This window comes from Trichoplax adhaerens, genomic scaffold, assembly GCF_000150275.1.
Source record: "Trichoplax adhaerens TRIADscaffold_6 genomic scaffold, whole genome shotgun sequence".
NCBI classification, from domain to species: domain Eukaryota; kingdom Metazoa; phylum Placozoa; class Uniplacotomia; order Trichoplacea; family Trichoplacidae; genus Trichoplax; species Trichoplax adhaerens.
Genome location: NW_002060948.1, coordinates 3,325,082 through 3,347,513, shown reverse-complemented (window position 1 = coordinate 3,347,513; position 22,432 = coordinate 3,325,082). Strand labels below are relative to the sequence as shown.

Sequence of the window (22,432 nt, the reverse complement as noted above, 5' to 3'; positions counted from 1 at the left end):
AAGTGTTGTTGCCTTTCACTTTCGGAGTGGACGGCAAGTCGGACCGTCGTCTTTCTCTTCTCTTGAGTCTCTTTCTTTTTAGTACTGTAGTCCTTGCACAAGTTGCACAGTATAGTACTGTACAGTACAGTACTGTACTGTACAGTACACTACACTACAGTATTAAATAGTGAAGTACTACAATACTCCGTACTGTACTGTACTGTACTGTACAGTATGGAAATCTGCAGGTCTCTTTAATTTACGGTACTGTACCGTACTGTACGTAAAATTGACCATTTCAAAAATAAATAGGAACCCTTGCCAGCTTTTGCACATAAGCAACGAAACTATCTGAGCCTATGCTGACATTACTGGCATTTTGTAAGCAGGCTGGGAGATTAATAAAGAAGGTAAGTAGGTTCGGTATTTAATGCATGGTGTAATAATAATGATGAAGCAAGTAATCTAAGCTTATCGAAGTATTCTTGACTCAGTACTGCAGTTTATGCGTTTTGCAATCTACGCGCATGCGATAAACTTACAGATCTTTACCTGGTAAGAGCAACAAGTCCATGGTTATACCTAGTTTGGAGAGAGTAATTACTACCATTCATGGATGGTAGCCATTTCCCCGGTAGCATAGGACTGCGTGTTTTACTCATACTCCACTTTCTAATACTTAATTTTAGATTACTATTAGCTTACGATCTTAAAAAGCAACAATACAGTATATATTGTATATATATGTCATATACTGTATATTCGTATTACTGGATACAGTACTGCAGTCAGTTTACGACACAGAATAATTACAATTGCAGCTTTCAGCACGGAATCAGTGATTGCTTAATAATTAATGATAATTATGATTATAGTACTATACGTATCTCTACAAACGAGTAACAATTTTAAATTAATTAAATTTTATGAATTGACATGCTATACCTGCTACGACATTTTTCTACTATAAGGCAAGTAGTACTGGTATAATGGAGACTTTATCAACTGGGAAAAGAAAAGGAAGCAGTCAATACAAAACATCCAAGAAAGCGAAGAGATCACCTAGAATATTTGACTTTACAAGGTTGAAAGAGATTGCCGGCATACATTACTGTAATTGCACATTATATATGCAGCTCTTTTATGGCGATTATACTTCGAATAGTATCAGCGAAATCAATTGTATATTTCCAAATATCTTTATCATGATTTCGAACTACGAGCAATATATAGTATAGGGTTGTTACCATAATTTTAAATATCTACCAGTATTAAACAAACACATTTGTACTAATACTTTGTAAATATATAAATTCTGTTGTAGCCATCGATTTTGTACTTATCTGTTGTCTAAGCAAACAATGCAGTTAGAGCTATGATCGAGCATATTCTAAGACTAATTGCTTTCATTTCCATAGATATAATCAACGTCGTGTTGCATTCAAATTAGCATACATAGGATGGGATTATTATGGCTTAGCTAGTCAAGAAGGAATTGAAAAGACCATTGAGGTATTATATAATTATCTGCAAATATAAATTTAATTACATATGAAAGTGTTTATCCATAATTTAAGGCTTTAATTGCAATGGGATAGTCAAAAATTGAACACATTGCATTTATTATTATATTCTTTTGCTGCTATGTCTATGAATTTATACTTATAGTAAGTATATTTTTTTAGGCCGAATTGTTCAATGCGCTTACTAAGACATGTTTGATTGAAAATAGAACTAATAGTAATTACTCTAGATCGGGTAGGACTGATAAAGGTGTCAGTGCTCTTGGCCAGGTATGAAACAAATTGTGTATCTTTGTCAAGCACAAACCAGTAATAGAATTTGAAATTATACTAAAATTTCGTAAATTATTTTAGAATTAGGCAAGTACTGTTAAGTAATGTTGTATTTCCAATGTCTCTAGGTTATTTCACTTAATGTTAGAACGAATTTAGCGAGTGGACCAGGTGTAATTGTTGGTAAAAATGCAAATACCTCATCTAAACAGACAGGTAACTTTTTATATGATAATCGTTGTTAAAATTGTAATTGTAACAATTATATTGACTTGTTATTCTAAAGTTATTAAAATCTGCCTATTTCATAATGCATCAGAAACTGTTTCGGAGCTATCATATGTTAAGCTGCTAAATAAAGTATTGCCTGGAGATATCAGAATTTTGGCTTGGGCACCAGTAGATAATGATTTCAGTGCTCGGTATGTAATATTACTAAATTGAAACAGTAAAGTGTAGCGTATACTAGTATTACGATGTCTCAATATACTACATTCTGTAATTATTTCAGGTTTAATACTGTGTCTAGAACTTACAAGTATTATTTTCCTCGAGCAAATATGAATATAGAAGTACGAATTATTGAACTGGACGCAATCTATGATATTATCTTAGCCCCATATAATAGAAAGCAACTACATGATAATATAACGACATTATATTCATTACGCTTTATGACCTTGGGTTATCAATAGGCTATGAATGAAGCTGCTCAACGCCTCAAAGGAGAACACGATTTTAGAAATTTTTGTAAGGTCATTCAATAGATACAATAATATAATTATTTTTTAGATCGCTGTCTATAGTACTAATCTTGCTTTTGCTTGAAAGCCTTTAGTATCTAAACTTCAAACATTCATTGTACCTACTGTAGATGGATTTGGCTAATGTTTCGAATTTTCGCCGCGAAATTTTATCAATAAAAGTCCAATCCATAGAGACACCGTATGTATTGCAGTGGTACTTTCGTATTGTTTTCTGTTAATAAAAGAAAATTTCTTGCTTATACCTCTCTATACTCGATTAAAAGGAATCAAGGCTTCGAAATGTGTGAAATTATTGTTTGTGGGAAAGCGTTTTTATGGCATCAAGTCCGTTGCATGGTTGCAATTTTATTTCTCATTGGTCAAGGTTTAGAAGATGCTAATGTAATATCATATGATACTATGTTAGCATTGATATTTAGATTAGAAATTTAAATATACACGATTTACTTGTTTTAAAATGTTTTAAGATTTAGCTGGTAATTGCGTTGATAATTATAATTAATGTTTTGCGACCGTTATAATTATTGTGATAAGTTATCTATGCACTATATTGACAATCTTACTTTTACTGCAATACAGATCATCAATTATATGTTGGATATTGAAAAATGCAACAAAAAACCCCAATATGGAATGGCCTCAGGTATGCGTACGTATGCTCGGAGTTTATTAGGTTTACTGTCAGACGATTATCATTCTCTTTACTTTCATCTTCGTCGCTAATGATTGTACATTTTCTAATTCTCGTGGTAATAGAATTTCCGTTGGTACTATTCGATTGTGCATATAAAGATATATCATGGATTTACGACGATTGTTAGTGATGATGATAACTTTTCTAGCATATAATTACTGTAATATTTCCTACTTCATGAGTGCATTTTACCGTAGTGTTAAGTTGATATTATTACGTAGTATTACTTATTGCTGTGTTGATTTCAGATGCCCATAAGCTAACGGTTAGACATTTTAAGGAATTATGGGCTGAATATGCAATTAAGTAAGTTAAAAGTTGAATTTACGTACTTTAAGTGATGATCATTTCGTTATCTAGTAATTACGGATTAATTTTTTTCAACATAGAACAACTCTTATAAAAGAAATGCTAAAACAGATTTCTGTAGCTCCTAACGACTCTCAAGGTAAACCATGCATTTCTAGTCAGTAACTTGCCGGTATTTATTGTTGGACTTTAGACCATCATTGGTGTTCAATTAATTTATATTTTTATCGTAATTAGATAATGAGAAAACAGATTCTTTGCAAATTAGTTACGATCAACCGGGTTCGTTAACCCCAGGCCACTATGATAAAGTATCTACTTATAAGTCGATTCGGACTCGGCCAACATGCGGTAAAGCAGTAATAACTAGACAGTTTGAATACTATAATATCGTTTCATCAGTTAACACCGTTTAAAAAAATTATTATTGTAGAATTGGCTCCAGCTACTCCTGGAAGCTCTAAGGGAAAATAATATGAATTCTTTCTAATGATGTATTCTCTAAAATGGATTAATAAATCTGCTCTATCTTACGCTAAATATTTCCACGTTCACCCCTATTTAAGTCTGCAACCATCTACAACATGTGTTTCTATGTTGTAGATGAAGCTGCTTTTATTAAATATATATATCACTCAGTTACATTTATCATAATATTATCGTGATTAAAATTAAGAGAGTAAATTAGCCATTTACAGCTTTGTATTTAAGCATATGATTTACGGCAGATGCAGCAATTTCCTTAGCTGAACGATTTTGCCCATAATATTCCTTAAAATTTCCTTCTGGATCAATTAGGTACATAATAATAGAGTGGTCAACCTAAGATATGGGCACGTTTAATAAATTGATTTAGTATATATATACTGTACACATCAATTGTGAATCATTTTTTATACAACCGAAAAGATCAACGGGAAACGGTATACTGTTGAAACTTACAATGTAATCGTTGTCCGAATCTTTGGGCCCAAAGCTATAATAGACGCGGTACGCCTTGGTAACTTTATCTACCTGTTCTTTGGTACCAGTTAAACCAATCAATCTCGGATGAAAATCTTTAATATATTCAGCCATCTGCTTAGGCGTATCTCGTTCAGGATCGACCGAGACAAACAGCGGTTGCAGTTTATAGGGCACCTTTTTGAGATCGTCTTTAACGAACAAGATCACAGAAAAATTATTTTGGCTTTTATATGTATGAAAGTTTAGATTTGTAGTAAATAGATTTATTAATGGTCCCAGATAAATTTTAAAATCCATCCTTACCTACGATCTTGATTGCTGCAGTTAGTTTATCTAACTCATCAGGGCAAATATCTGGACAGTGAGTAAATCCAAAGTAAATAATTATCCACTGACCAAGGAAACTTTCATTTGTTTTTACTTTGCCAGTGTGATCGGTTAGGGTAAATTCACCACCTAGGGATGCAATTCCAATAGTTCGAGATTTTTGTTTACGGATTTCTATATTGATTAATAAAATAATTTTCCAGGTTAGTTAGCGGTACACGGTCTCTGTACATGCTAGGCATAGATACAGTGGTAGTCAAATACCTTCACGTTTATTTCCTTTTTCCCAGCGAACATATGCAGCTACCAGACCACCAGCTAAAAGGATGGCCGCTAATGATTGCCATGATACTGGCTGAATAGATAGATAATAATATCGTAAGCAAATCAATGAAATATTTTCAGAAGGGCTTAAACACATTTACCAAACATGTGAATACAATCAGTCAGTTATCAGATCCAAGTGATGTAATGCTAACGTATCATAATGTAGTGTCGGTATCATTATTAGCCATAATTAAATAACAGATACACGTGTTCGGTACTGTTTATTCGTTGTAATAACATTGGTAATTACCCCCCCAGATCCAAATTTTCTGGCAGGTGGTGGCGATTTTTGATTTTGTTTACCAGAGTTATTATTTTCACTCTGTAAAAATTGAAATAATTACAGAAAGTATTTTTAGTTGTAACAATTGTTGTATCGTCTTCCTTATAGCGAATAGTCACATTGAACGTAAATAAATTGTGTACAATTTAAATTACATGGTTATTATTTTAGATAAATGAACAAATACCTTGTTATTTCTTGCTGATGTAAGAAAAAAATATCGCTTATTTTGCAATGCGTAAGGTTCAAAGTTACGACTTTCCATTGCCATCGATGGTTTATACATATACAGTAATGAAGATAACCATCTTCTTGAATTCTATAAAAATTGAAATATCTCAAATAAGAAATTCTTTCGAATTAGGTAACCGTACAGGTACTTATGCACTGGTTCAAATTAATTCGATTTAATGCGCGTTCCTAGAAAGGGTGATGTTGTGTATGCTTGCACCTATTGTAGACATGACTGCATTACAATTTGAAGTATTGCAAATTTTAAGTTACTTTAGCATACCTATTTTCAATAGAATAGGAAAGAAAGACTTGAGAGTTTGATCTACAGTATACTGTAGTATAGCAAAACTTTACTCTTCCTAAACATTTCAAAAGTATCCTTTAGCTTATGATGGTTCGAATTGCTAGCATCGTACTGCAGTTGAACTAACTCATGTCCGTTATCATGAGATTATTAGTAGAATAAGTTGTTTCAAATACTACCATACATAAGCAATCATCATATATTAGTATTGAGAATATATAAGTCATTTCACGACTCCATCTATCGACTTTGAAATATTCACAAAAGTGCTAAGCCTGTTTTACGAAATTGCAAGCATTGTTCGTGTCCGTATTCGTCTATTATGGCTTTCGGTGATGAAAGAATGCAACACTAGCTGGACTGACAACAGTACCATCATAAAGCTAATGATACGACTTAATACATTAAAATAAGATATTAACAATTCCATACTGTATGGACAAGTCAAGCTATTTAGCCGTTATAAACCAACTAGGCATTCTAACATTCTACATTGTGGATTCAATTGGTAAAAATTTAGCATCAACCAAAATCTGCACAGGATTGGCGACTTGAATGCAATGGTGAATCAGCAAGAAATAATTTTATATACTGTATACTATAACAGCCATAGAGTGATCCTTCAACATCATGCATGCACAATCATGCATACATCCTGATTGAACACTATTTAACATATGATGATGCAATCTAACTAACCTTGGCCATGTAAGGATTCCAGGAGGTCGTTGTTGCTTTTGCTAATATAGAACGATCAGGTATAGCATTAGCTGGATGATCGCGCATAAAGTTTACAGCTTCCAACCGCGACAAGAATTCAACAATTGACTATCTTATCTACTGCATACTCAATAAGATTATTTCTATACATACCCAATGTTAGCAGTCGTAGGGCAGCCATTTAAAATTGGAGAAAAAATTGTTTAACAGTAAATTCCAATAACAATAATTTGGATGGATGTGGAGAGCAGCAGATGCACGTTTTGAGATCGCGCTTTAGCATTGGTTATATCGTAGTCCAATGGATAGCAGTGAGTTTATATGAGAACAGTAGACTACAGTACTAAAATGTTAGTACTGTAGTCCATGACTGTACGCGTGCACTGTGCAATGTCTCTATCGACTATCAATTTCTATACTGTGCCATAAATTTATCGAGAGTACTGTCATGGACTACTGAAAAAATTGCCTCTACAGTACGGTTCCGACTCGTACAGTACAATTCAGTACTGTACGAGACCTGCAAAATGGACACTTTTAACCGTGATGTAACATGGTGACCGAAAGGGCCAGGTTGAATTTATATTGAATTTAAGGGCTCCTCAATTTGGCCAACGTCCAGTTTATATATATACAACTACGGCAAGCTGCTTATGAAATACGATTCCATAAAAAGTGGATTCATCAGTATAGAATGGAAATGCCGAGACATCAAAATGGATGCACTGTCAATAAAGATCGTAAATGGATATTATAACTGGAACGTTGCAATATTATTGTTCATGGTGCTACTTGAGATATTGTACTGTACTATCTGTCTAGATCACCATTTTGCTGCACTACTACTATCAACAAGCATTGTGTTGACTGTTTTCTGGATCCAGTTTCCATATCTAAAGTTCAAAACTATACTATAGATCGACGATACTGCTCTGTCCTGCAGTATTTACAGCAGGGACTTGTGAGATAGTCAAGTCCATGTTTTTTTTTTTTATTAAGGTAAAGTATGTCGCGGACACTCCGCCGGACATCCCGGACAGTCAGTGTGCAGAAGTGACTTCATCCCTTGAAGAATTCCTCTGTACGGGTCATGGGTGACCGCTTTTTGCACAATACCGCTGGACAGTACGGTAGAGTATCAGCAGTGATTGGCGTATCAATACTGACCATACTAAACGGTGAAGATCACTTGATTGGCTTGGAGCTTTACCATTCCTTCTCACTGACTGGAATACACGGTGACAAATCTATTCACGAAAGCACGTTGGAAGGGAAAATGGAGGAAGAAAACCTCAAATGGATGGGCATCGGTGTTGCTGTTATTGCTATCATTATTACAGCAGGTAAAAGATGATATTGTACCTGTTGTAATCGTGTTCTCCATTCACTTCTACTGTAGTATTGTAGTTCAAGCCTACTAGATCCTATGAAGGCTATTGGTGTTGATGTGATAATAATGAGTACACTAGACTGGAAAACCATTCATTGAAAAAAATGATAGTGGCCATGATATTCATTTCTATGGCAAAGAGCAAATGGATTTTAGTCATTAAAACCGAGCTTCAATAAACTAACAATGACTAGTATTGATTGTGGTAGAATGACAAGTTAAGGCAAATCCACTGTAAAGTAGAATTGTCAGAAATAGATTAGCAATGTTGTCATGAGTTAAAATTCATCTTTCATCGACAGTATACCATTGGAGTGAGGCAATGTTGTACTGTCAAAGTACTGGACGTAGAGGAACCAGGTAGATTGTAGGCTGGCCTACTTTGAAAAATCTCTATCGATAGAGAACAGTGAAGTAAAACTGATGAATGATAAATGGATAGTACTAGCTATCACTTGAGTCCTGCAAGTTTATACTTTTACTGCCAATCATGCAATGCCAACAGAATACAACAATTACACTCGCTGTGTAGAGTCTACCACAATAATTTAAGATGATGATTATTAATTCATCTTATGCATAACTATGTGATCGATCTTAACCAATTTAGCCTTGGGTAAACTATCACTGCAGTAGTATTAAGATTACTGATGATATTGCTGACTAATACAATTCTTACTTGTTGATTGTTCTCGATCTAGTGATTTGGCTATATTGTAATTTTACTAGCGTAAAAAGAGATGTTGTTGCGTTCATTGGCTTAAGCAATGGCGGTAAAACATTAATATTTCATAGGGTAAGTCATGACTATGATGTATTGCACTTGGATATTATGATAATGTAATTTAATAGTATGTAAAGATTTTCTCTTTTTGCTACTGTACATTCAATGACCCCCTGTTTGTACTTTCTTGGGCGATTTCGTTTAGCTCACCAGTAGCGATTACGTAGATACGTATACTTCAATCAAAGAGAATACTGGAATTTTTAAAGACAAAAATGAAGGCGTATGTAAACTACATCCAACTAATTCAATATTATGTATGGCATAATTGCAGACTCAATTTGAATGTTTCTTGTTCGATTTTATAACTGCATAACTTTTATGTCAAGATATGGATACTGTACTAAGTCAATTGATAAGCATTTGAAATGGTATACTCCTTTTTCAGTGGAATTTGCATTACATAATTGCGAATGCTAACTTTTTCATTACATATACCGTATTTAGGCAAGATATTTACATCTGATTGACATTCCCGGTAATGACAAACTACGTTTCAACTATATTCGCAATCAAGTTTCTTCACTGAAAGGCATCGTATTTGTTGTCGATAGTCTCAATATTCAACGTGAACTACGGGATGTCTCAAGGTAGTACATAGGAAAGATATTCTCGTGCTTGCAACAAATTATCTGAATAATTATTTAATTTTAATCACGTACATTATTACGCTATTTTTAAAAGTATAAATAACTTGTGGTATTCTTATTATCCAGCCTTTTATATGACATATTGGCTAATAAAGTTGTTATTAAGAATAAAGTACCGGTGCTAATTGCTTGTAACAAGCAAGGTAAATTTAATATGCTATCCTATCTTTATGATAAAACTGTCAATTTGGATGATACAAAAATTTTGTCTACATATACATCAATACCGCCATAATGAACGTTGTAAGAATTTTCATTATAAATTTAATTAGATGGCACGACCGCTAAATCGCAGAAGGTTGTAATCAAGTTATTGGAACAGGAGATGTAAGTATCATGCAATATAAGGCCTTAAATAAATAGATTACCTACTGAATTAAAATATATTCTAGATTTCAATGATCTAATAAATAATGGATGTTACTACTCGCAGGGACAAGTTACGCATCACTCGTACCGCTGCTTTGAAAGATGGTAATGATAATTCTGAAGAGGCTGTCGATTTTATTGGTAAAAAAGGCAAAGACTTTGAATTTTCACATGTGATGCCAGTACGTGTAACTTCAACGGAATGCAATGCAAAGGGAGATAACGAATCAGATGCAGATCTCACTGGTGTTAGAGAATGGATTATAAAATTATTATAATCCATAATTTTACATACTACGGCGACTTCTTTAATTAAATGAATTACCATCATAAGAGTACTTTTCGAACACAATTTCGTGTTGTTCAGATTATCATACGTTGCGGTGCAGTCGAAATCAGTTGTTACAATACATGATATCTGTATGTAACCAAAATATTGTATTGCATTGTAGTCAAAGCGGAAAAACCGTTTTTATAACCTATTTATAATGCCTGAATTTTTTAGAATTCAGTAGAAGGAAAAACGTAAATAAAACGTATACTGTTTAATCAGACAACGACGAATACTAGTATGATAATTTAAAATAGAAAATTTTATTTGAGAACCAGTAATAATGACTTGTCGAAGAAAATTACACGGGGTGTATCGTATATATGCGCATGTTACAATTTTTAATAGAAAATAATTATATATAGCGAGTATGGACATGAGAAAACCTAAATACGTAGAATCTTAAGTAACAAATATCGGTTAGATACTTATTTCTACTTCAAATGAAGTATGAATATAGTTGTCTTTATGTATGTGTTTCCGCATTACTATTCACAGTATAAATTACAGTATTCAAGCATTCAAAATATAAAAGTAGCACACGGTATTGTTGTAAGTGACTTAATTACCATAAATAAGTGCAATAAATCAATTTACTATTTTTATACTACAAATTGCTCGGTAGGTTAAATCAAAGACCATACCTAAACCCTCTAGTATTCGTAATATGCTGTATTATAGTACGTGAAAGAATAAACTCTCAACAGTATAATCTGATCTCCAATCAGAGCAATCATAAATTTTAAGCGACCATAATTCATGCTGTAAAACTTATAATTTCAATTACTTAAATAAAATTTAAATTTGCTATTCTGCGTCGTAACAGTTTCATAATTATAATTGGATACCTACGACGTAGAAATTTGAATCCACTGAAAGGAATAAAATAAAATGAATTATTGAATATGTAGGATTCAGTAATACAGTATGAAGATGCGCGAGACTTGATATATTTTACAAAGGAAAAATCATTTCAGATATATTTAAGCTCGCTCCAATACACCTTATGCCATGCACTACTAAAAGGTTTCTTCTAGCTGTCTATGCTTATGTTTACAGTATTATTGCTTTTAGATTAGCGACTGTACGCAAACAAAAGTGACTCTTTATAGCTTCGTGCATATCATTAATTGCATATTGATGATAGTTGCTTCTAGTTATCTTTGGCATTGTTGTGGATAACCCAGTTTAGGGTTGCTTTCCAACCATTTCTTACAGCATCATTATATTTGCCCTGAAAGCTTCGAAGGGCCTCTGCTTCATGGCTAGATAGCTTTAATGTTTCTAGTAAATAGCGAATATCACGTATACTGCTTAATTCCGGAATTCCCGCAGATACCATCATACTAAATAAATTGATAAACATATTTCCTTTTTCTCTGATTAGCATAAATGCCTTTTCACATACATCAGTAAACCTGTATATAAGGGTTAATAACTGTTAAAATATATGAAGATAAAAAATATTTACTCAAATTAAATTGTTTCTTGCAATATTACCTTGATAACTCGGTATTATTGTCGTCTCGATCATTCTTAACTATATACACGAAATCTGGTGTTAAAATAAATGGGACCCGTTCACGTTTGATACCAAATTTATACTTGAAATTCCCCAAAAAGTGGCCAAAATCTATATGGAAAAGCTTCAAAGATAATAATTTAACCTTTATCATTTATTTGTCATTGAATAAAATGATGATACCATAAAGTCGAAAGTTAATTTATATTTTTTAGAACATACTTGACCATTCTCTTTAATCATAATATTATCACTGTGACGATCACCAACCCCTAAAATGTAAGTAGCTACGCAATATGCGGCACAAGATGAACGGAATTCTTGTATAGCTCTCCGAAAATTGCTTTAAAAAAATAAGCCATTTTTAACCTCAATACTATTTGTAGGGACTAAATTTTTCCTATCAATAATAATATAATTAATTACTATTCTATAACATCGAATGAAATATTATTAAACTTACTCTGAATCTTTACTCTTCCTCTTCATCCAGGTGTGCAATGTATCTTTTCGTAATGCACCAGAAGTATTACCATAAATTTCTTTATGAATATTAGCCAATGTAAAAGAATTCTGAACAATTTCTATTAATCCTGTTTCTTTACCGGTGGGCATGGTGCCGTAAGGAATCATTCTAAGACATAAATTTCATTGTCTCACTATTAGGTAAATTCGTAAATATAAGCTAGGCATTCTACATAAAAGAGGCCATAGAGACTCTTAATCATACTACTAGTATGGCTATACCTAAGATCCAAACCGCCCTCTTGCCAAATGTTTTCCATAATTTTAAAAATTTGCAATGTAAGTGCATCTTGACGTAGATCTAAACGTAATATGGTACAATCGTTATAAGAGTTTAGCTTATTCTGTATACCTTGAATCATGAGAATAAATAATAACATAAAATATATTACCATCTCCTTTCTTATACATGATCAAAATTGGTTCACCATATTTTCGAGAAGCGCGGTCACCAAGTGAAAATTGATCTGACGCATTCTCGAATTCCAGCAACAATGGTTTCATCTTTGAGTCCATAATTTTACAATGATGAATACTATACACAACGAAAAGTGTAAATTAGTCAATTGCATTGAAAAATTAACTATTGTAACTGGTTTAAAATCACATTGTCATGTAATGACCGGTTAGACCTACATTAAATTACCAGCTTTACAAGTAGGAGCGAGTGGACAATAGAAGTCACATAGGCTACTTTTAAACTTAGGATCTTCTAGTTTATTCCTTAATATCTTGTAACGTTCATGCTATAGAATCCCCAAAATTGAGACCATTTAAGTACATTTTAATTGAGCAATTTATGTAACATACAAAACGTTTTTTACCTTATCTCTAACAGCATTTTCATCTAGATATTCTTTCATTTCTTCATTTAATATTGCCATCTGCTTTAAGGCGTCACACTGCTCAAACAAGAACAAAATTAAACCTTCTATACAGCACTTAAAGTGACACACGTATATGCAGAGTTTATATGATCGAATTTACTTGTCTTTGCAGTATTTTCATATGGGACTGATTACTTCGTAAGTAAGCATCAAGGAGCATACTAAAGCGAATTATAACGGCATCATCATGCATTTCAGCTCTGTAAATGAAATTGGAAAGAAGTCATTTTTTCACAAAGTACTTCAAATAGCAGAATAAACTATTATTAATCGAAGATACCTTAAATACCAAAAGAAGAAATGTCCAATCCTTCTGCTTAAAAGAGCTCGCTCTAGTAAAAATCGACTAAGAGCACAATCAAGGTAGGGTTCGTATTTTAACGCCTGACAATAAAAAGAAATTTTAGCAATTTATATAAAATAATTATAAATGTGGTTAATCAGTGTTAATAATAATTATTATTAAAGAAACCTGAGTAAGCTGCAACAGGTACTGAAATAGATCATCGTCACTATTTAGATTAAATAAACGATTAATTGACTCGTTAGTATTTTAATTTTTATAATAAACTAGTTATCAAGTAATTACAGCCCGACTTACTTGAGTTTTCTTAAGCATTTTACCGCAAATTCCCTAACAGCTTTATCTGCAAACTTGTAATCTAATAACTCTAAGGCATCTTCTGCCTGCAGTTCAGTCCAAATTTGTAACAGTGCTTGCATCTAGAAATACCCGGTAAACATACATAATTACACGACAAGTAAAGAAAAGTCTTTTTCGAAAAGTACCGTACTTGAGCGACTTCTTCTCGACGATTCCATTTCAATGACTGAAGTAATTTAGGTAACGATCTTGGAACATCTATGCATTTCACTCGAAAAGTCCATAAAGCTTCTTTTTCACTTTCAGACATAACTTTTAGAGAATCACCTTCAATAAGATTTTCGATTGCGGCCTGATCCCTAGCCTAAATTTTGTACGTTTTAAAGTTTGTTAAAAATGATTGCTTTTATGGATGTGTTGGTATGTTACTATGTTACTTTACTACGATAAACTATGTTTACAGTAAGCGAAATCTGTATTTTAAGTTCATACATTAGTTTTAAAAGAACCCAATTCTGTTTCGGCATACGCCGCAGCCAATTGTAGAACCTAATGATGTAAATCAAAATGATAATGTTAGGAATACAATTAATTGAATAGAAATGAATTGACCAAGATTCACCGTATGGAAAGGTGGATAGATAATTTTGTCTCCATAAGATAGAAACTTGATAGATAATGTACCATACTTCTCCATATCCACATCGTCATGCTTGTCTGTGTAACGTTCATAATTTGGCCTTGGGCCAATGACTCCACGCGGATTTATTTCAAATTCCATTTCTCTTTTCCTCGGCCACAACGTAAGATGCTGATCACCAGATTTTAAGTATCCTTTATGATCAAATAACATAGTATTTACCCATGCAATTGGAAGATCCCCCTATAAAAGTGTCCAATTGGAAAGTTAGTTACTTATTTAACCCATAAAAAGAACTCAGATTGAAAGTTTAAATAAGATAAATATTTTTATAATACTGTATAGAAGATGGAATACGCGTAAACACAATACGGAAATATTACAAGATACCTTTCTTGCTTTTTTAGATTTACGTTTATCAAAAAGAGCGATACAGAGGCGAGCCATTCGTGGTATATCAGCCACATCGATATCAAACTTGACTAGCTCATGCCAGATCGGCGATGAGGCTTTGACATCATTTGTTTGAACTACAGGGCATAATGGCTCTTCGCCATGGTACAGACAGGCTTTTATCCGTAACTATAAAAGTAACAGCTTATTTATAAATGATCACTAAATAACGTTTCTCTTATAACTTTGCAGATGAACTTATAATAAATTGTACCATGTAATTAACTACTCACCATGCTTGTTTCGTCTCCAATATTCATATCGCTAATATACATAAATTCCATTGAATATTTGGCTTCAATATCCCATACAGTTTTCGTTTGGATATCGATTTTCTTGGGTAGAGGAGGTGGAGTATACGCTTCATTGGGTAAATCACATTCTTTTAACTTTAGTTTTAATCGTTTTTGTAGTACTACAATAGGAGACTCATCACGAATCATAGCCAGGCGAATAAACTTCAATAATAGATAAATAGAGAGTTAAATATTGAAGTGAAGTGAGTATTTACTCTTACATTATATGATAGATAGAGTCTTACTTTATATTGATGGATTGGAACCTCTGAGATGAGATATTCGTTACGGCCACAAATTTTTAAGACATAACTATTGTAGTCTTCTTGGTGAACGTTTCCTTGACCTTTCTTAGCCTTAGCTTTTAGAACTTGTCGTACCACAAATGAAGCAGTTTGGTTATGTGGTACAGAAGTAGTATGCTTATTGCAACCGTCATCAATGCGATCATCCGATTGATATAATACAGTAATTAATATTCCGCCCTTTTTTTCATAACGCTAATAAAATGTGAGAGATGAGTCATAAGTTTAATATCTCATGTTATTTTACTGGCAACAATAATTATCAATAAAATTCGGCAACATTGATATTGTGCAATATTGAGCAAAAGGCAACGTTATACTTCTTTCTACTGTCCATATACTATACTATCAAAAGTGGTTCAATTTTTGTCAGTATTATTATCATCACTAATAGTAGCCTTCGATCAGAGTTGCATTGCATTGCAAGGTTCTATTATGTACTCTGCAATAATTAACGACAGGTAAAAAACATAACAATAGATCATATAATATTGAAATGGTTCATTATCAACACTTGGGTGCTATAACAAATTTAAAGTAAATATTCCCTGGAAAAAAACAGATTTTTTAAATATTTACGGTGTGATCGAGTACCATACCTCTTCTAAGTACGATGGCAATTGTGATAATGACATTGGAGGTCTATAGAGATAATTAGCTCTGTCTTCTTCTGAGCTATTGGCACGCCGGGTAACAACTTCATGGCATAATTCTTGAAGAGATTGATGACAATCTTCAATTTCCACTTTCAGAGGTATTTCACTCAAGTCTAATTTACACTCAATCAATTCTGCAATTTGTTGGTCTAATCTTTTCTCCGGTGGAACACCAACTCTTTCGACAAATTTAAATATTGCTCTAAGTATATGAAAAAAGAAATTTTAGTAATGTAAGTGTATTTTTGAAAGGTTAAACAGTTATAACTAGCATTTTGTGAAAGGTATAACTTTCTACACCCTGTCTACAATTGGAGCAGTAAGTCATAAGTGTAGGTATAAATATGTAGACACAATTTTATGCATTCTGAACCCTTTGAGTATTAAGATCTTGTTTAGATATGAATATCGATTTCTCGCAAATGTTTGTGTATCAATGTAAGAAAAATAAAAGTATTTTCTCCTGATGGATTAGCAATGTGTAGCGGTGATATTTGAGAATTGATACAGTGTACTACTGCCCATCATATATCAATCGATTGATTTGAGCCTTATACTGGCCAACTAATAAAAAAGTTTAATAATAAATGCAAAAACATTTTCAAAGACTGTCAATATCTATAGAAGGCAATAGAGTTTATCGTTAGCTATTCAATACAATATTTGTTAATTATCATAATTTATCTGTAAAAAGAAAAGTACACTATACGTTCGTATTAAGTTACTAGGATAGAAGCTTTACTATCATGATTTCAATATTAGTGGAGACAATGCATCGATAATATTATATATTTAAGTGCCATTGGACGAGCGATTAAACAGAAGGTAGCTATGAAGGAAGGAAGTCGGTGTGTATACTACTACCATGCTGATCCGAGAGACAGCTATTAATAATAAATAAATAAAATATCTTACCAATACTACGTGACTATTACTGCGTTCTCAGATATCCGCTTTACTTTAATTATTCTTTCTAACTAGAATTATTGAAACATAACGTTATCACAGCTTTAATGTAGTAATAAGCATGGCTGATTTCTCATTCAACTTTGATGGAGAAAAATTGTGTAGTATCAATTGTTGAAAATCGACTGTAGGTGATTAGCATTATTCTTAATGGGATAGTTTTCATTTTTATGAGTTTAACAAAAATAGATTAAAGACGATGGCTGCAGCTATCGTTTAACACTGTCTAACTTTCATCATGAATAATTTCGATGTGGCTAATTGTACCAATAAATTCAGATAGATGGGGTTACTAAAGTTTAAATAGACAATCGCTTTCACATTTGTAAATAATTTAGTAGAATTGAGTTACTAATTTATAATAATCAAAAGGACGCACAATCTATTCGATGGTAGATAGGATACATTAATTTACAGAAATTATGTCGTCAATTTTCCCGTATCTTGATCATTTGAATTGACGTAGATGACATTGTAGTTTCAATGGGCAATCGCTTACGTATTATCAAATAATGTAGTAGAATTGAGTTAGTAATTTACAATCACATAACACACAATCTATACGATGGTGAAGAAGATACATTAATTTAGTGAAATGATGCTGTCCATTTTTCCATATCTTTATCATATGGTTTCGCTTGTTGACTACTGTAAGATATTATAATTACATCCATGGACACGGTTATTGATAGAACGATAATATTGGGCATCTCTTGGAAGAGATCACAATGTCAAAATCTCATCAAGATTAGAACGTTCATCCAGCATGTCATATTATTTGTAGCAAGTTACTTTTATTTCTATTTGCAATACAATAGTCCATGGTCATCGTTGTTCTTGTATTTCAAGTCGTCGATTGGAAGTACAGTCGTGATAATTTTGAGGGATAAGAAGTAATCTAGTGTGTTGAAAGTTGTACATCAAGATGACGATAAACTTTCAATTTCTCTGCTACAGCACAGTTGATGAACAAATAAAAGTCGATTCAGGATTTTTTGTGCAGTCTGGACTCTAGATTGAATATAAGAGCGCATGGGAAACCGAATACCATAAGCCGCTTGGCCGATTTTCTCCTACTTACAGGATTATGAACATCGTCGTTGATTTCAATCTTGAATCAACATACAAAGTCTATTTTAAGTGTCATCCAATTTATATTTTTATACGATGGATGAGGACAATCGATTGGCTATCATTTGTAGCTTATGCTGGGGCTATAAGTATAAATACGAGCTTATTACTGTTCGCCCCAAAAATCGACACTGTAGAGTCTATGGCATCCAATCCAGCAAGAAAGTCGTTTTTTTACTACATTATTTCATCCATTTATTACAATCTACCATGGTAGACGATATACTATACAGATTCTACAGTGTCGATGTCAAAAACATGTGCATCGTTGGTCTATCACGATTAATGGGAGTACAATTCTATGTTAACACTCGTCGATAGCTGTATTTAACTTTCACAAGCATATCATTGTCAGCGTGATTAGAATGGATTTAACGATGAATTTACAAGCCACTACAACTACGTTCATTTGTCTAAGAGGATATCATGCAAGTAGATGAAAACATGAGACAACATTGTACAATAGTAAGCACCAAGTAAGAATAGACGTTAATCTGTGCTTGTTGGAGTTTGTTTTTGTGAAATGATCTCCTAGATTACTGAATCAATATCTACTGCAGGATATTGGATCAACCAACCGCACAATATTGATATAGACGTGTATGCAGGAAGGGATCATGTCATCCGTTGTTCGATCCTATCACTAAATGGATAGAGAAAGTAATAACGCTGCGTCCGAATGTATAAACTTTAAGTCCAGGGTGAAAATGCAAAAGTTCATAGTTAATGACGATCGCAGACTAATTTGATGCATACGCCTCCAAGGGTACGGTGCAAATGCTCGATCATCTTATCCAATGGATGGGATCAAAGTCAAATGGCAATTTGTACCTTAAATCATTGAGTATATCGTGTTATCCAAGCAAATAGCCGATGTATCCTTTCTCCTCATCATTCATTCCATCGCCTATTAGAATATCAATCGATCCGACATGAATCAATCTGTTATTAGATCTATGTCGTTCAATAATATCGATCGTCCATCGGCGGTAAGTTCTACTTTGATGACGGTTGGAGCGCAGAAAAAGAGACAGTAATGGTAATTGGATATAGCAAGGAAAATATCTTTGATGATAGTGAAAACGTATTGTTTCTACCAATGGAAAATTATCCTGTTGTCGTATAGTAGTATTAACAAAGGTGTACTTTCTTCTTCCACCTATATAGAAAGTGCATAAGAATGAAGACATCGTTGTGGTTGTCCATATTGGCTTAACTCGCATGAACCATTTACAGTATGGTCTTTTTAAAATTAATGAACGATAAATGAGTACCATTTGAAGACGTCAAATGAAGATTGCTACAGATTGTAATGATCATCGAAAGTCGAATTGTCTTTTTTTCCACACTTTATTGACAGTGACAGTGGAAGATGGCATTGATAGTCAATGTTCAAGCCTTCTGCATGTCACTGACTTGATGGGTTTTTTACAGCTCGTTTTTGAAACCGTATTAAAAGAGAGTTTGATGTCAAGTTGGTGTTTTCCCAGGCATGTTGTTACTTTACTCCTTACTGTATTGACTGAGTGTAGCTAGGATGGAGCATATCCTACATCCATCGATGATTTTAACAGTATTTTAATTCCTTTTTTTTTTTACCCTTTGTCATGGAGAGAATTGCTTACGGAAATGAAGAGACGTGGATGATTTCCCTACCCCTTACAAAAAAATCAGCTATTCTATTTGCTTGTCCTATCTGCATGTAGAAAAAGTATTGCCTAGAATGTTGTATCTTCTATGTCTATTCAATGGAAAAGATCAGTCCATGGTAGTGTAAAAATGACTTGAATAATAATGTCTATAATATTATTTGTAATAGCCTACTTGCCATGGAGGAGAAAAGGCACTATCTTGTATGGTATGGCTACTTTGTCGAGCGCTGTTAAGCTACTTTTCTACGGTATGTGTAACTAGCGTGTAAACCTATCCAAGTAGTGATTTTCAACATAGACTAGGTGAATGAAACAAGAGTGAGTAGGGAAATAGAGAAAGGGATTTTTTATTATTGTTGGCAATCAAGACTAGGCCATCAACGCCGCTGACGATGAAGAAAAACATGCCACGGCTACATGTTAAGGGCATAGAGAGAGAGAGAAAAAAAAGAAGCCAAGCTAACCTATTTGAGCGTTAGCTTAAGATATTGTATTGGCTTGGTCAAGGTCATTTTCAATATTATTGAAGGCAGTTCCTTTACTAAAAAGGATATCCTCCATGTTGGTTATTATTGTCTAGCATATCATCACTTACGCAAATGGTCGAATATCGGATAATCGTCTGGATTCGTCGGTCATTTCCTCTCGTTCACCACGATGATTGATGAACATTAAATGATAGGATGGGCATTCAAACATTAACTCTCCAAATGGCATTGCCGCTGCTCTTTCCCATACTTGTTGTTTCATCTGGGATATAGTAATACTTTTGGAGAATTCTAACGTAATCATCAGGCCAGTAGGGAGTAAAAAATCAATGGCTAAACTCATTGAATTATTGGTTGACCAAATATCATTGACCACCATGTCTGCTTGCGATGATGACTTGCTTCCTCAACGCACAACTAACACCCACCAAATTGGCGTTGGACAACGATCAACTCACTCGGTGGATCAATTACTACCCCCAAGACCTTCAATGACAAGATACAGAGTGTTTTTCACTCTTTCTTGATCGATTTGCCCAATCTCTCTCTTTCAAATCGAGACGACGATGGAACGATTAGATGCAGAATAATAATTAAAATGAATAATAACAACCATGCAAGAAATCGTATAAGCAAAAGGGGGGGGGAGGACTATCCTTCCACTTGGTTTGGATCTACTTTCATACTGTATTAGTACAATACTGGCGAGGCGGAGGGGGGAGGTTGCCACTAGTCGTCGTCGCTGGGCTGTAGTACAGTATATGTACTGTACTACAGTACACGTTGACCGCGGCGTACTGTAAGCTTTGGATTGTAGAAGAGTGTACAGTATCGCATTTTCCAGTCCATGTTTACAGTACAGTACTGTACTGGACGGGATGCACTGTACAGTACAGTACAGGACGGTCGAGGTTGGTACTGTACACTGTAAAATCGCGCACCACTAGCCAAGATGGTTGCCGACTTCTGAGGAAAATTCTTCTCTTGTCTGAGGAAATTCTACTTGAATCCCTAACAATTTGCTCCTTAAAAGTCCCTGCCCACCCTTGGATATCAATATCCAATACCTTAACCCCTTGACAATTCTAGCACGTCCATGGGTATACGTAGCCTTACTGAGTTCACCGACTATACGAGTAGTGCAGCTGTAATGTTGTCAACAAGGTCCACTCAATCCACGACTACTATAGTGTATGTTATGGAATGAGAATAAGCAATGAGAATGGATTCCAGTCAAATTCGAGTGATGTACTTGGAAAGAGTAAACAAATCAATAATAGGCATCATTTACTATCGTAGTCAATAAGACTGGATTTGTCTGTATAAAAATAGACTAACAGTGTCTATATCGATCATCCATACTGGATAGTTTCACCAAATCGTTAACAACTAGATTTGACTGTATGAAAATAGACAGACACTGTCTACTGTATCGATCGATCATTAATAGTGGATAGTTTCATGAATTCATGAAGAACTCGATTGAACTGTATAAAAATAGACTGACTATATCGATCATCCATACTGGATAATTGAACGAATTCGTTAACAACTAGATTTGACTGTATGAAAATAGACTGGCCCTGTCTACTCTACACTCACTGAGTGTACAGTAGAGATCCATCATCCATAGTCGATAATTTCATGAATTCATTCATAACTCGATTGAACTGTATAAATATAGACTGACTATATCGATCATCCATACTGGATAATTGAACAAATTCGTTAACAACTAGATTTGACTGTATGAAAATAGACTGGCCCTGTCTACTCTACACTCATTGAGTGTACAGTAGAGATCCATCATCCATAGTGGATAATTTCATGAATTCATTCACAACTCAATTGAACTGTATAAAAATAGATTGATAGTGTCTATCTCGATCATCCATAGTGGATACTTGAATAAATTCATCAATAACTCCATTGAACTGTATAAAAATAGACTGACAGTGTCCAATGGATATCGATCATCCATATGTGGATGCTTTTAATGAATTAACTTAATAAATAACATAACATACAGACGGACAGGATCAAGATCTGTTTGCCATGGTTTCTACTGTACGTA

At 33.7% G+C, this 22,432-nt stretch overlaps 4 protein-coding genes across 4 annotated transcripts; 2 read left to right on the top strand and 2 right to left on the bottom strand.

The window, feature by feature from the left end:
• Positions 1–1,386: 1,386 nt before the first annotated feature.
• On the top strand, positions 1,387–3,268 carry TRIADDRAFT_26740 (uncharacterized protein; the record flags this gene model as incomplete). Its single annotated transcript, XM_002113703.1, has 9 exons — positions 1,387–1,494; positions 1,668–1,775; positions 1,907–1,961; positions 2,098–2,200; positions 2,290–2,350; positions 2,474–2,533; positions 2,653–2,735; positions 2,809–2,926; positions 3,125–3,268. Coding segments are annotated over 9 exons (840 nt in total), but the record flags the coding sequence as incomplete, so codon positions are not given.
• A 964-nt stretch (positions 3,269–4,232) lies between these two features.
• TRIADDRAFT_27323 (uncharacterized protein) lies at positions 4,233–5,262 on the bottom strand (the record flags this gene model as incomplete). The annotated part of the gene is made up of 4 exons (XM_002113343.1): positions 4,233–4,370; positions 4,491–4,702; positions 4,818–5,015; positions 5,106–5,262. 4 exons carry the CDS (start codon positions 5,260–5,262, stop codon positions 4,233–4,235), a joined length of 705 nt encoding a protein of 234 aa, XP_002113379.1.
• Positions 5,263–7,799: 2,537 nt separating this feature from the next.
• TRIADDRAFT_57475 (uncharacterized protein) lies at positions 7,800–10,180 on the top strand (the record flags this gene model as incomplete). The annotated part of the gene is made up of 7 exons (XM_002113702.1): positions 7,800–8,052; positions 8,402–8,459; positions 8,829–8,895; positions 9,331–9,473; positions 9,600–9,676; positions 9,806–9,860; positions 9,967–10,180. The coding sequence occupies 7 exons, from the start codon at positions 7,800–7,802 to the stop codon at positions 10,178–10,180; spliced, it is 867 nt and encodes a 288-aa protein (XP_002113738.1).
• A 1,206-nt stretch (positions 10,181–11,386) lies between these two features.
• Positions 11,387–20,701, bottom strand: TRIADDRAFT_26293 (uncharacterized protein; the record flags this gene model as incomplete). Its single annotated transcript, XM_002113342.1, has 19 exons — positions 11,387–11,651; positions 11,734–11,879; positions 11,978–12,098; positions 12,219–12,389; positions 12,503–12,581; positions 12,673–12,815; positions 12,917–13,026; positions 13,117–13,185; positions 13,268–13,367; positions 13,448–13,551; positions 13,640–13,679; positions 13,769–13,890; positions 13,962–14,135; positions 14,394–14,654; positions 14,802–14,993; positions 15,098–15,322; positions 15,406–15,660; positions 16,065–16,323; positions 20,466–20,701. The coding sequence occupies 19 exons, from the start codon at positions 20,699–20,701 to the stop codon at positions 11,387–11,389; spliced, it is 3,072 nt and encodes a 1,023-aa protein (XP_002113378.1).
• Between the last annotated feature and the right edge of the window lie 1,731 nt (positions 20,702–22,432).